Below are 14,995 nucleotides of genomic sequence, written 5' to 3'. Positions count from 1 at the left end.
GACTTGTGGGACTGGTAGATCTCTGTTGAATTCTCTATTTAGCCTTCAACTTGATGTGGACAAGAACATCAGCCTGCTGACTCATCTTCCCAGCTTCTTAGAAGTCATCTGCAAGATTCTAAGAATGTTAAGTCTCAAGGGGTTTTTGACTGGTGGATGAGTAGATAGCAATGCAGCTCTTGCCCTTGTGCAGAGCCAGCTTCAAATCTTTGACTGAAACAGGATTTTTCTCAGAGATAAATTCTGTGAAAGCAGGATTGGCCCCTCAGTTGCAGCTCACCACGGAGAATTCAAATATTGCTGCAACAAAGAATGAAAGAAAGAAATACACGCGCACACACACACACACGCATATTCTTACTTACTTGCTGTATTTGTCGTCATATTTGCAGATATAGCTAAGGTGAGCAGCAAAGGCTTCAACTGCCAATGGGCATGGAATTTCTCCACTTTTTCTCTTAATTATAACTCCTGCATCAATTAGAAACACAACAGTTTTAAATCCATATCATATATCTAGCAAAAAGATACAGTTTCTATATATGGTTTATTATAAAATAAAACTTGTTGGCAGTTTCTGACCTAAAGCTGGGAAGTTATCTGTCAGAGATGCTAATGTCTTAGGTTTTTTTCCATTAGTCATGCACTGAACAGCTTATCTCCACCCTTGGGGGCCAAAAGCAACAGTACCTCCACTCCACTGGGTGCTAATTGACAAAGAAAAGAAAATACAAGAAGCAGCCAACTGGCTAAACACAGTCAAGACAGAGGTGATGCTGGCGGGTGAGTTGAAGGAGCCACAACCACAGTATCTTTGAAATGAGAAGCAGCCTGATTCACTGCTGTGGGGAGCCAGAGCTCAGATGTATACTTATGTTGCTCAGTGGAGCTAAGTACACATTTCTCTGACTGCAAGGGATGTTTCTGCACCCTCAGGAAGTTGCAGATGACACCAAGTTGGGTGGGAGTGTTGATCTGCTCGAGGGTAGGGAGGCTCTGCAGAGAGACCTGGACAGGCTGGAGCCATGGCCTGAGGCCAACTGGAGGAGTTTCAATAAGGCCAAATGCCGGGGGCTGCCCTTGGGCCACAACAACCCCCAGCAGCGCTACAGGCTGGGGGAGGAGTGGCTGGAGAGCTGCCAGTCAGAGAGGGACCTGGGGGTGCTGATTGACAGCCGGCTGAACAGGAGCCAGCAGTGTGCCCAGGGGGCCAAGAAGGCCAATGGCATCCTGGCTTGTGTCAGCAATAGCGTGGCCAGCAGGGACAGGGAAGGAATCTGACCCCTGGACTCGGTACTGGTGAGGCCGCCCCTCGATTCCTGTGTTCAGTTTTGGGCCCCTCACTACAAAAAAGACATTGAATGACTCGAGCATGTCCAGAGAAGGGCAACGGAGCTGGTGCAGGGTCTGGAGCACAGGTCGTACGGGGAGCGGCTGAGGGAACTGGGGGTGTTTAGTCTGGAGAAGAGGAGGCTGAGGGGAGACCTCATCGCCCTCTACAGCTCCCTGAAAGGAGGTTGCAGAGAGCTGGGGATGAGTCTCTTGAACCAGATGACAAGTGATAGGACAAGAGGTAATGGCCTCAAGTTGCGCCAGGGAAAGTTTAGACTGGGTTTTAGGAAGCATTTCTTTCCAGAAGGGGTTGTTAGGCGTTGGAATGGGCTGCCCAGGGAGGTGGTGGAGTCCCCATCCCTGGAGGTGTTTAAGAGTTGGGTTGTCTTAGCGCTGAGGGATCTGGTGTAGTTGGGAACTGTCAGTGTTAGGTTAATGGTTGGACTGGATGATCTACAAGGTATTTTCCAACCTACATGATTCTGTGATTCCTGCCCTTCCTGGTCAGCTGGCTAGATAATTCAGCTCATCACAGGGGATGATTATCCTGCCTACTGCAGAAATCTGTCACCTGCCACTATCTACCAACCAGTGCCTGCATAGACAGACATGTGGTACCCAGAGCAGGTTACTCCAAGAATGGGCCCCATTCCTTCACATGGTGCATATTTGACCTGGCCTCCTCCAATACTACAGCAATATTTACGAGTCCAACGCTCTCCCAAGAAACTCCCATAGCTCTTCTCTGATTTACTGCTCCTGACCTCCATGTTTTCCCCATCCAGGGGAAGCTCCTTGTAAGAGGGAAGAATGAATTAAACAAACTTATAGTACAGGAGTCTGTTCCTTAACTTTTGACTTTATGTCCACTTAGGGTTTGATGGTCAGCTCTCAAAGGTATGGATCACCCCTTGCTCCATGTCTATGGCACACCATCTAGTGAGGATCCCTACTCTCTCCCAGGCACAACATTATTTTTCTCCATGTCTAGAGAAGCACAGACTTGGTTGCATCCTTTCTCAGCATTGTTTCAGTATAGGTACAATTCTGGGCTTTCTCATTTCTGAAGCCTTCAAACTCTTATTGCCTTCCTCCTGCCAACTCTTTTACAACCATCCCTAAAATGCTCCTCACGTTTTCATTACAGATTTCACCATTTCATTCCTTCAGCTGGAAGTCTCATACCATCCATTATCTCTGTCAAGCCCCTGTGCTGTCCTAGCTGACAGGCTCTATTTTGAAGCAAGACTTATGACACATACTAAATGTCATGTTACAGCTGAGCCATGCAGCAATTTATTTGGGGCCTTTAAAGTCTGATTTTTCAAGAGTCCAAAATGATATCACCTCTAAATTGTTCAATACACTCTCCTTTCACCTCTGCTTCCCCAAGCTGGGTATAAATGTAGCCCAAGGGGAGAGGAAAAAAACCAGTCAAATAAATAAATCCTTCATTACATTAAAAAAAAATATTATAGTGCTTTTTTGATCCTTTTAATGAGTTCAACAAAATTCTGGCCAGCATGAGCTAAAACAGGCTGATATATCACCAGCCTGATGCATCAGTGCTGCAAAATCACTTGCCATCCCACCTGGGCAGGTTAGGAAAGGGTAAATATGTTCCTGGTGCCAGTGTTTTACAAAAAAGTCCCCTTCTTTCTCCTTCTCTTTGGAGGATTTATATTTCCTTTACAATCTGCTTTGTATTCACAATCCTTAAAAAAAAAAAGCATTTCGGTAGCAGCAATGTGGGCACCATATACTCCCTCTCACTTTCTATTATATTCCACGTAACATTCCTTTGTTTTAAGAATATAAATAGCTTTACAGGCACATTATTCTTATAGCCTTTCCTAGGTTTGTTTTGTAGCCATAGACCACCTCTCCAGGGAAGACAACTGCCAGAGCTGGGTCATTCCTAGCTGCAGGTCTCTGACAAGCAGTCTCCAGCCAGCTGACTCACCCGCACTTCCAATGAGCTATTTCCCCTCCTGGTCCTCCTCCAGCATCACTGTGCTCCCATCCCTGGCAGCACTACAGGGAACACAGTGTCGGTGGGTCCGGCTGCCAGCCTCCATGCCACCACTGTGGACAGGCATCAGCTTTTAGTTTTGGGGGTTTTATTTTTTAAAAAAGTTTTTAAGCTTTATGCTTGTCAAGCAAAGCTTGGGAAATACCATCCCAAATGAAAGAAGCAGAAAAACGAAGGTGCACATATGTTTGTTTCCTCAAAACACTTATTCTAAGCCAACATGTAATTTTAGGAGCTAGAATCATGTTTTTAAAAATGGAGGCTCAGCAATACTGGCAGTTGCATCCACCTTGGCAAACACTGAGATTGCGTAACATGATATAAGAGAGGGGGCACTGCATGATCCAAGTGCTATATGGCTTTTTATCAGGACTTAGATTTGTTACAGTTCTTAATCAGAATTGCAGACAGTCAGCATTGTACAAGGTCTTCCCGTAAGAGTCCTCCGGCCCCATCCCCACTGTTACCATACTTGGACACAACTCCCTGAATGCAGTCTCACAAAGGATACATGGAAATTTAAAGTTAAAACCCTAAGCATCCCTGTCCCGAAACATACTTTTTAACACTATGCTTCTTTCCCCAGACTTTCCAATCCTGGCCCAATCTCCCAAAATGACATTTTCAGAAAACTAGACTGTCACCAAACATTCCTCACTCCAGGTTCTCTTGGGCTAAGAACCACAGAAGGACTTACACAACTGCTTCACACAATTGTGATGCCTCCACAACATCTCCCATCTTCTCTCAAGTCACTTGTGAGATGTCAACAAGCCATTTGCAGCTCTTTAGTCCTTGCCTTTTTTCTATCCTTAGCTATTGTCTGTTTAGTAGAGCTGGTTGGTGAAGAGCAGCTGTTACAACTCTCCTCACAAAGAAGCTACTTCTTAAAAAGATCTTGGGTTCAATGAGTTTTTGCTAAAGATGTCATTCTGGTCATTCTGCTATGCATCAAGTGAGGTTGCTTCCTGCTCCATTCTGCTTCATATGAAAAATAGAGAAGAATGTAGTTATTTCTCAAACATAGTAGTGGAGATACTGCAAAACTGGGAACCAGAACTAGAGTGGAAAAACAAAAATGCAGCCTTATCTCACAGATGGGGAGGTTTGGGCCAGCACATACATCACCTGCTTTAGAATAAGGGTAACTTTTTACTCTCTGGGGGTTCCAATCTCTTTTGGTTTCTCAGTTCTTCTGCAATACGGGCACAAGGAATACAGTAAACTCAAGTTAAAGCTTAAGGGAAATTAAAAACCCCACTGAATTTTGTTATAGGCAGAAACTTTATAATTAATAGCAGAGTAAGCAGGTCATTTTTGCAAGACTAAAGGAATAAGACTCATCCTTTAGTATCTGAGATGATGTATCATGACACACTGGTTCAAAACATGCATAATAAATAACCTGCTGCATCTAAGAATAGTATTCATAGATCAGCTCTGACAAGTGTACTGCCCTCCTGGTGCCTCTGGCTTGGGTGGGATTTGCACTCTGAGTACAGGCGAGATTTATCTTCTCAACTTTTCTTTAAATTGCAATAAATAGCTCATTATTAGCTACATCTATCTCTTAGTCTCATCCTAAGTTTTGTTTTGATCATCTCTTGACTTCTGTTTTTAAGTTTTTCTCTTCACGGCCTCCTCCGCCCCTGTCAACATTTATACTCAACCAAGTACAAACACGCACCATGCATTGTCAGGCGATCCCACTGGCACCAGTCTCTGTCCACCTACCCTGCCTGGGTTTAATTCCCCTTTATTACCACCTCCTCTCCCACCTAACACAGATGTTCAGCAGGTCTGTGCTACAAGGAGCATAGATTCCTCCTCTTCTTCCTCTATGTTTACATGCCTTAGAGGACACTTTGGCAGTCCACCTTCAAGTTGGTTTAAACTAGCTTCGCTGCACTGACTTTGGAGATGCCAAATGAGAGGCAAGGCAATCTGGTCTCCTGCCTTCCTACTGAGTCTCCATCTGTTCCCAGTTCTCCACTAGAGACTCTCTTCACCCCAGCACCACTCTTTAAAAAGCCAGTCTCCGTTTTCTGCTCTGATTCACTGTGAACTATGTCAACTGTCCCAGACAGCAGTTGGGGAACGATGTGTTGGGCAGGTCTTGCCCATCACACACATGGGTCCTAATCAGTGGACGTTAAACTACCTCACACATGCAACCTACAATCCCATCTTTGCCAAAACAGACCCAAGGTCAATCACAAGCACAACAGATCACACTGCTGTGCACTGCTTGTAAAGGATGTTGCCAGAGCAGAGTCTGCTTTTGCTCCCTCTTTTAATGGGGCAGTTAACACTGATGTTTACAGAGTATTTTTATAGTAAAATTTATTAATTATAACCAAATGGGCTGGGCTAGCCTATAGAACACAGGTGACATGTTGTGATAACCCTTGTTCAGTTAATGCAGCTGAATAATCTAAATCCAGCAAAGTGCACAAGGGAAACAGCACAAATCCTGATGGCAAATGCCCCTCATGGGGTGCAATGCTTCTCCAGGGACTGGTTTCAGAAGGGTTCCCAAAGTGTCCTATTTTCCTCACACACATATTTTCAGCATTTGTGCTCAGACACCAGTCCCTGAGTCACCAGCAGAATTTCTCAGGATCAGCCATGCCTTGATAAGGTAATGAGCCTCCTTGCAAGGCACTGAATGACACACTAAGTCAAATTCTCAGCTCACCATACAGTAATTCAAAGCCTTAACTTTGCTTCTCTAGCCTGAGAGTGTCACTCAGGATGTGAGAGTCACTCAGGATTCAGAACATAAGTTTACAAGACGACTCTGAATTGGTGGCTTTACTTTTAAAGGTTTAGGTTATTCTTATTTGTCTCAGGCAGTTATATATAAATTTGAACAATAAAAATGGAAATAAACTGAAACAATATTTTCACTGAAAGATGAGTTTCAAAGAGTTACCTAATCACACTGCACGTTACAGAAGTTTTCAAATCTTCTTAAAACTACCTGTATACTTTTGAAAAGGAAAAGATTTCAGTGTCAAGAAGTTCTTTGCAATTATTTCAACTATACAAGTTATCTGTTTTGGTTTCTTTTCATCAACTGCTAAAATCAATTTAACATAGAACAGGAAGCCTTAATCATATACTTCTGGCAAAAAGACATTTGTTTGTGACTAAGTTTTTACTGGATAAATTAACTGTAGGATCTGCTGGGAGTTCTGAGTGCATCATGATGCCACAAGCTCAGGCAAAGGAGGCTGCATTAGCAGTAGGATTTTAACCTCTGTATAGGAAACAAGAATAGCTGTAAGAAGACACAAAAGGGAAGTAATCACTACTGCTCCTGTTTATCTAGAATATTATGACCAAGCATTTTTGTTCAGGCTTATTATCAAACTCAGTGACACATTTTGCCCTGTCACATTAAGCATGTGCACTTTCAACACGAGCAGTAGGAATGTTGCTTACCTTGTTGAACCGGTGAATAGGCATTGGTCAGAAAACGAAAGTGCCCTTTATTGTACCAGCAGATCAAGGACATGTTTCCCTTCATTCTTATTCTGTACTGTCCTCTGGACTGGGGAGTTTCAGGATTGTTCAGCATGGATGGAGGTAGGCCTGTGCAGTCACTCTTCCTGGTGCTCAGCAAACCGCAGCAGTAAATCTCTGCATGTGAAAAAAAAACCCGCTCCTTATCAGCAAGTCATTGCATGGACCCAGAAAGCAAGAGCAGTGGAGCAAGTCTGATCAACCAGACTAGAGGAAGAGCTTGTCCTACAACTTTCTAGTCCAACAGATATGTTAGCCAACTGGCCTTCTCCTGCAATACCAAAGATTTGTGTCGTACATGAATGACTTTAGAAACCGAGACAAGCACAGAAAGCCTGCTCTCTTGATGAAATGTATTGATACCTCCTGCACAGTCATGATGAAGTGACAAGGAGAAGAATTCAGGGTATCTTCCCAACGATTACATCTATTATCTGTCTAACAGTCTTCATAACATGTTTAAAATTGGACTAAAAAGACCCTAATGGTGATATGCACTACGGAACGAATCAGAATTTATAATCCATGAGAGTATTTGATGTTTAAATAAGAGAATAAATTGTGGAGGGAGCAGGGAAGTAGGGAAAGCTATAGCATCTTAGATGTTAACTGAAATAAATTCTCCTACATGACGCTCATGCTTTCAATCACAATACACATAGCTGAAACTCTGGTTTAATCTACTGTTTCACCTTGCTGCCCAGCTCTTCATTTTCAGCTCACTAGTCCTTGCACCTGCATCAGATTTGTTAAGGAAGCGCTGCTTCAGCAATTAAGAACCACTGAAACCACCAGCTGAATTAAACACACATGTGCCAGAAGGACAGAGAATATAGAAATATAGATTCAATGAAAATAGATTTTAGGGAAAGGAGATAAACCAGTGTCCTAGTTGAGTGAGCACTCATCTTGCCCTGCACAGACATCAGAGGCTCCACAAGCAACACATTCTGCTTCTCACAGCTTCTTGGCCTTTTCATATGTGAAAGAGGCAACGAATTAAATCTAACACCATAAAACACATCTCAATGCAGCCAGGTGGGCACAAACAAGATTCGGAAACAACATAATAATGACAATGCTTGAATCTGGCATTAGGCTGTGAAATAATAATGGCCTGTTTCTGTTAGTCCAAGAGAAGCAGATAGTCTTGATCAAATTAACTGAACTCAAGGAAATCTTGGATGGAAATTTCCTCAGTTTCCCTAGGTTTTGTGTTAACCCACCTGAATGGAAATAAAGCCATGGGCATGGAAGCAGGTGACATCTGTGCACATCTTTCATATGGCAGCAGAGGCTTGTGGTAGTTTAAAGCTCATCTGTCAGCTAAGTCTGCTTGATCGAATTTTTCATCATGCTGAATTTTGCATATTGGATAACTGGATAGCCTCTCAGGAGAAATGTTCAGTCAGACTACAGTGTCTGGCTTCCCCTGAGTACCTCTGTTCTTGGGTTTCCACTTCTGACTGTCTTTCTGGAATGACCTAAACTCTTGAGTGCAGGTGCAGCCTTTGTCCTTGGTTCATATAGAGCCTGGCATTCTGAGCATCCCTCAACAGCTCACAGATACTACAGGAATACTAATATAATAATTGCTAATACTCATTAATAGGTCTAGTTGCCGTGGGCAGGTCTACAAGGAGCTGAAGCTCTTCCATCAGAAATTTAAGACATCCATGTCAGAAGAAGGTCAACCAACACAGCAATGGGTCAACTTCATTCTGAAGGAGGAAATCTGCACTCCACTGGTTATTTCTAACTAATTAATCAGTCCCTGGAAATCCTTAAGTTACTTTTACAAAAGGCAACGCAAAAAAATCTAGTGGCAACAGGCTTACAATCAATATAGGAGGAACTGCATCTCCAGTTGAAGGTTTTGGGGTTTTTTTTCATTTCTTGTCTTGCTAAGAAGTACACAAATGGTGTAGGTCACATACCTGTAAACTTTGGCATTAACACAGAAAACTTATAGAAAACTTTCTTCTAGCCAATATTAAGATCTTCCTGCTCTGATAAGAAATGAGCCTGAGATTTTCCTTAGCTGCTTGAAGTTTATGACTCACTGATGGGTGATACTCTCTCCAGGAGACTGCAATGGTATAAAACCAAGCTAATAACTACACTATTGTGCTAGAGCTTCAAAATAGCAACAGCCATCTCTGAGAAGCCATAATAATTAATTGTAGCCTTTCATTTAGCTCAGGCAATAAGCCTGCAGAAAGCTTCCAGCAGATGTTTCACTTCTCATACAGAATAATGGGAACCATTCTTCTCTGAGGAACACACTGTGTAACCTTCCTGCTGTATAACCTAGAAAAGTGCAGCACTTCTGCAGATTTACTAGTATCTCTCACCATGGATGACAGCCGTAAGCTGTAGTTTTTTTAAACCATCCAGTTACTATAGCAATAGAAGCAATAAAACTTATGCCCATCTGGCTCAATGAAGTTTTCGTGTGTAATTAAATCAGAGTCACAACAGGTGTTTGCAACACACACTGGAGTCAGTGGAGACAGCTTGCCCTCCTCTGGTCTTCTTAAAGTGTAGCTGCAATATAAATGTATACACCTAAACTAGCTGAACAAAGATGAGGAAATGTGGTGTAGTCGTCCAAGATTCATTCCCAGGGTCTCCAGACCCCAGAGAGCTTGTGCTGAAGCCAAGCCTGTTTCACCACATCTTCATCGGCACCATTTGCAAAGGCAGCCAGGCTCAAGCTAGTTCAGGCAAAAATACACATTCTGCAATCATTTATCCTGCATACAATGCTGGGTCAAGTCAGAGCTAGGGCAACTGAGGGGCCTGTTGTGGGAAGGAGATGACAGCTTGCTTTAGTTCATGTGCTGGAGTTGCAGGATCCTGCAGAGCTTGTGGGAGCACCATGGTCGCCCAGGCTGGCAACTCCTGCAGCATTGCCAACCTCAGCCACTCCGTGGGCAGAGCTAGATGCTCCTGTTGGTTCAGAAAGTGCAAAAGAGACTTTTGGGGATCATATGTTTCAGGAAAGCATGGGACGCAGGGCTTTAAGAGGTGCTGTATTTTGTAATGGACAACACTAATGCTTAGAGGGGGAAAGAAGGAATGTGCACTATGAATCAGGGTCACAGCAAGTAACTATAACTGCTGTCTGCTTGCAGAACAGAAAATCTGGGTCATTTCAGTGCAGGTTCCCACTTCTATTCAGAGGCCAGAGAAAGAAATGCTTTGTATGTCTCCTGAAAAATAAAAATGAGGTCTATTCAGGTTTTTGATTTTGAAAAAGATCAAAGTGCCCTGTCTTATTTTCTGAAGTTTTCTTAGGTCTCGGTATCTTCATAGATATTAGAATTATGTTCACCGACATCCCTTTATATTCTCTACTATGGTACAGTGAAGGTGCTACACAGCAGGCTTTCAATAAAGAACACTGTGGGTTTTGCAGAAATGCACGTGTGGGTTAGGAAAAGCAAATGATAGTAAGGTTCCACAGAAGTTGTCATAGGATCACAGGACCCTATGGATTAAAGGATAATTCAGGTTGGAAGACAACTCTAGTCCTATCCCCTGCTCAGAGTAGGGTCAGCTCTGAGGTCAGACAGCACTGCTCAAGGCTTTATCTTGTCTGGTCATGAAAGGACAAAATAAAGGACAGCGACTGCACAACCTGTCTGGGCATCCTGCTCCACTGCCCTCAGGAAAAACCTTATATCTAGTTTGAATTACTTCTTTTGTTTCAGCTTATGTCAGTTCTTTTTCATCCTTCCATGATGCACCGCCATTAAGAGCCACCTCCATCCTCTTGATGACCTCCTTAGGGTAGCAAAAGGCTGTTGCTGGGTCCCCCTGAAGCCTTTTCTTCTCAGGCTGAACAAGCACATTTCCCTCCCTGTAGCAGAGCATGTGTTCCAGACCCTGGTCAGGCTGGTGGTCCTCTGCTGAACTTCAGTTTATCAATGCTTTTCTTGTACTGGGGGGTGTGTTGTCCAAAACTGTGCTGAGTAGGAGGCAATAATCTCCTCCCTCAATCTACAGGATATGCTCCTGTTAACACAGCCCAGGGTGGTGCTGACCATCTTTTCTGCCAGGGCACACTGCTGACTCATGTTCAACTCACTGGCTACCAAGAACCCAGGTCTTTTTCATCAAGAATTTTGAGAGATACTAACACATTTTTTTAGTGGGTGCCTCTTTAGTTCCCTTTAGTTCCCTTAAATGTCAGTTTAGGTTCCCCAAGGTTTCTAAGTATTAGCTTATTTAAATCTTCCCCTATTCCTCTGCTGATAGTCACAAAAAAAACCCCCAACAAAACCAACCAAAAACAACCCAAACCACATAAAGCAGTTAAGAGCAATACCAATTTATTTTCATTTTCAGTTCTCAGTGGGATCTTTCTACCACTGATCCTGCTTCTAGCCCATAAACTAAATTTTCTTCATCAAGAAAAATAAATTTGTCAGTTTAAGAATGGGTCTTGGATTGTCATGAGCACCTGAGCATAAATGTCTTTCAACAGGCTCTCATGACACTTCTTCGTCATGGAGTGGTCCTGTTCAGATTTAGTTGGCTAAGCCACAAACAAAAAGAAAGCATTAAGGTCATTGCTGAGGGTGACTGTGTGATACATTAGGAGAGATCTCTGCTGAGTCCAGGCTTCTCTGCCTGCCTCTCCCCAGACATACTGTCAATGCAGTAAGATCACAGCAGATGCTGGCAATACATTAGCTGCTTTGCAGCAGAGTCAATAAACACCATCTCCTTCAGGGTTCTTCCTGACTTCACCACTGCTTGACATTTCTAGCATCTCACTTCTCCCGGTGTCTCACAGTCCTTCCAGTTCAACACCCCCCTGCAAAACCTCTGAGCTAGGTCCTAGTAACTTATGACAAATGCAGACAGTTGCCTTATTAAACAGAAAGACTTTCAAGGTCTCCCCATGAACTTCTTTCTATAGGAGTGCCACACTATTCTGCAAAGCCAATCAACGTGCTATCTTAGTGTCTGCCCCACACCCACCCCATAGCTTCACCCCTAGGAAGGTGATAGCGTGTACCAGATCTGAAATTCAATTTTGGAAGCAGCTGTCAAATATCACTAAAAGTCTCATGAAGTCATGTAACAAATCATGAACCAAACTGAAATCTCAGTAGAGCATTAGCATATTTGATCAGTTAGTAAGTAAGAACTACATGCTTTAAAAAGACATTACTGAATTTGCTACCTGCTAGAAACTGTTAATTTGAATGATCCGTTCAGTGTAAAACCCATGAATAATTCACCCCTGTGAACAATTTGAACTATCTATAAGTAATAAAACACTCAGTTGGTTTAGTAGCCATGCACCTTTTTTTTCACTAGGGTTATGGATCATCTGGGTCATGCCGTATTGTCTTTATCCTTCCCTAGCTAAGCATAAAGGGTGCAACTCAGCAGTCAAGGTTTTGTCTGTCAGTCTTTACATTTAAACCTGACACATCTCAGGTACTAGGAATAAGTGGGTTATGGTCTATATTTTTTTGAACTCACATTTTGCATCATTGCTTTGGTAGTTTTAAAAATATAATGCTTATAATCAGCTGGGAAAACAACTCAGAGGAAAAACTCCAGTGCACTACATATATGATTGACTTCTTTTCGATTTGGCTGTTTGCAGCATTTGGGAAACCATGACCCTCTTGTGAGAATATGGCAGTATTCCACTGCATTCTGTGACCTCCAAGCTTACCTAAAATAATGTAGGAGCTAGCTCAACTACAGCGCTGGTGCAGCTCACTGATGTTCTCATTTTAAATGAGAATCAAGATATTACCTCAATTCCCAGTCTTTCCCCCTGCTTTGGGCCACGTTTCATTACTATCATGCACCAGGTGGGTTTAATTTTCTGCAATGGAAAACATGCCAAAACCAAAACTCTTATCATCAGGGGTGTGTTGAAAAGGGAGATAGCCCTATAGCCTCTTCCTACATGACTCATAATGGCAACCTCCAGCTTTGCTGCTATGAAGGATCTATTGTATGCACCATACTGACTCTGAAAGACCGTGCTGACTGACGAACAGCCTAACAGTTATATTGAGATGACTTACAAATAAAATTACAGGTTTCTGCACTCTTGACAGTTAAGTCACAAGTCCTCAGCATTTCTGAAAGCACAGTAACACCTGACTTTTCCACACTCAAGATGAGGGGACAGAGATGATGTCCTGGGATTACTCTCTGCACTAGCAAGAAACTGGCTGGGAGAGCCACACTGCCATATTGATGGACATTCTGCTGGCAAGTGTGCTTTTGCCAGTGTAGAGTTTATTATGCTTTCAGAACTAAAAACTGTCGTACCAAAGCATGTTTATACCTTCAAAAAAGTGAACCATGCTAGGGCTTTTGCAATAACATAAAATGCCATTTAAAGAAGTCATATCTTTAACAGATATTAAATCAGGAAGGACTTCTAAGGCACACCTTTAAGGATTCATCCCATGCCTAGTCTTTCACAACGGGAACAGAAAAATCACAATCCCTTGAAAAGTTCCCCAGGCCATATACGAGATTAGACCTCACATTTCTAAAGCAAAGATCAAGAGCAAGGGCTTTAAATACCCTTATTAAAAATGGTTTTACATCCTCATTTTGAACTTTATGGGGATTTAAAGAGGACGATTTAAAGAGCAACTTAGAAAGTCCTCTGCATAGTACCTTTTCATGAATGAGATCTTCTCTTAGAGATGGCCAACTTATTTATACAAATAATTGAAATCTCAGTGAAGCTTTTGGGGAGGTTTTTTAATTCAGCGTCAGGAGGACACCCAGGTATGTCATCATTAAAACCCATTGAGTCACCCAACACACACCTTGCTTCTCAAATTCTTCAAAGAGATTCAGGCTGGTAATGCTTGGGCCAGTGAAGATGATGTAATTCTTCCCAGATGCATTCTGACAGAGGCTTTTGGCCACCATACTGTGGAGCTGTGGTTTGTTCTTCAAAGCATCAAGCCCATCAACACCACTCCCTTCTTTGAGATGGACGTAAATCTTAAATGAGAAATAGGGAGAAAAGTCAGAAAGTTATAAGGAATCCAGAGGGATCAGATGCAATTGCGAACATACCTAGTCAACTCAACTGGAGACAAGCTGAGAATCTAGGCAGCAGATACTTTTAAAAAACTAATAGATAAAGCCCCTTTCAAGTGGCTGTTGCTTTAAAACCACCTCAGGTTAGCTGGCACAGCTACCAATAAATACAGCATCCTTTGCCTCAGCTTAAGGGCTTCCTGAGGTTCTTGTCACTGTTGTGTAGTTTGAAGATTGCTTGGCAGGAAAAGATTCAAGTCATAACTGAGATTGTGTTATATTGAATCTGCATCAGCTTTAATGCTGCCAGCAAAAGGAGAGCATGGGAACTTCAGTTTCAACAAAGGCCACTACAAGATGACCAGAAGGAAATGGCCCATTAGCTTCACTGCAGCAATGTTCAGATTTATTTCTGTTGGCAGCAACCATTAGGCTGCGACAGAAGTGTGTGTGCACCCCCATAAATGAGAGGAGCCAGCAATACACACACACACCCAGCCAGTCAGAACACCCTCACCAAACTCTCCAGGCACAGAGCTAATTCTTAGATCCTTTACTTAGATCATGATGTGGAGACAACCCACCGAAACAGATTGGACCAGGAAGCAGGGTACAGCGCAATATGCTGCTGTTAACAGGGAAATGCCTGGCTCATTTGTAGCAGGCTGCAGTAGCTTTAGGGCGTATCCTGCTATAGTGCAGTCCACTTCACTATCCATTTGAAGAGAGCTGTCACCATCATCAGTAGGAGGACATACATGTTTGTATTAGAGTGCAGGAACACTTATCTCTTAGTAATATGACTAAAATTAACTGAACACAGTCCCACTAACTAAAAGAGCACTGAAGTAAAGCTATTGCTTCATTCTACATTCCCCCTAGAGGAGGAGTCTTCTGCATTGTCATGCAGAGGGAGAAAACACATACCCTTCCTTTGTACACAAGCCTTCCGTCTTATTTCACTGACAGTATTTCACAAGTATAACTTTCACCAGTTTTGAACATCTATTAAAATCAGCTCGACATCCAACCTTCATCTTGTTCTAAAATTCAGCAGAA

General features: G+C 42.8%; 1 protein-coding gene across 2 annotated transcripts in view; it reads right to left on the bottom strand.

Annotated features, from left to right (window-relative positions):
• Positions 1-14,995, bottom strand: part of PGBD5 (piggyBac transposable element derived 5) — a 64,844-nt gene that overhangs the window by 1,327 nt on the left and 48,522 nt on the right. Inside the window, exons 4-6 of one of the 2 annotated variants that reach the window (XM_074896720.1) lie at positions 13,717-13,897; positions 6,812-7,009; positions 366-471 (exon numbers count right to left, since the gene is read on the bottom strand). In XM_074896720.1, the coding sequence (XP_074752821.1) occupies positions 366-471; positions 6,812-7,009; positions 13,717-13,897 (485 nt within the window). Of the gene's footprint in view, positions 1-365; positions 472-6,811; positions 7,010-13,714; positions 13,898-14,995 lie in introns of both variants that reach the window. The other variant, XM_074896721.1, reaches the window with a different exon arrangement.

The sequence above is a fragment of the Athene noctua genome, chromosome 1, assembly GCF_965140245.1.
Source record: "Athene noctua chromosome 1, bAthNoc1.hap1.1, whole genome shotgun sequence".
Taxonomy (NCBI): Eukaryota; Metazoa; Chordata; class Aves; order Strigiformes; family Strigidae; genus Athene; species Athene noctua.
The sequence above is the reverse complement of the archived record's forward strand: the minus strand, read 5'-3'. Positions and strand labels throughout refer to the sequence as shown.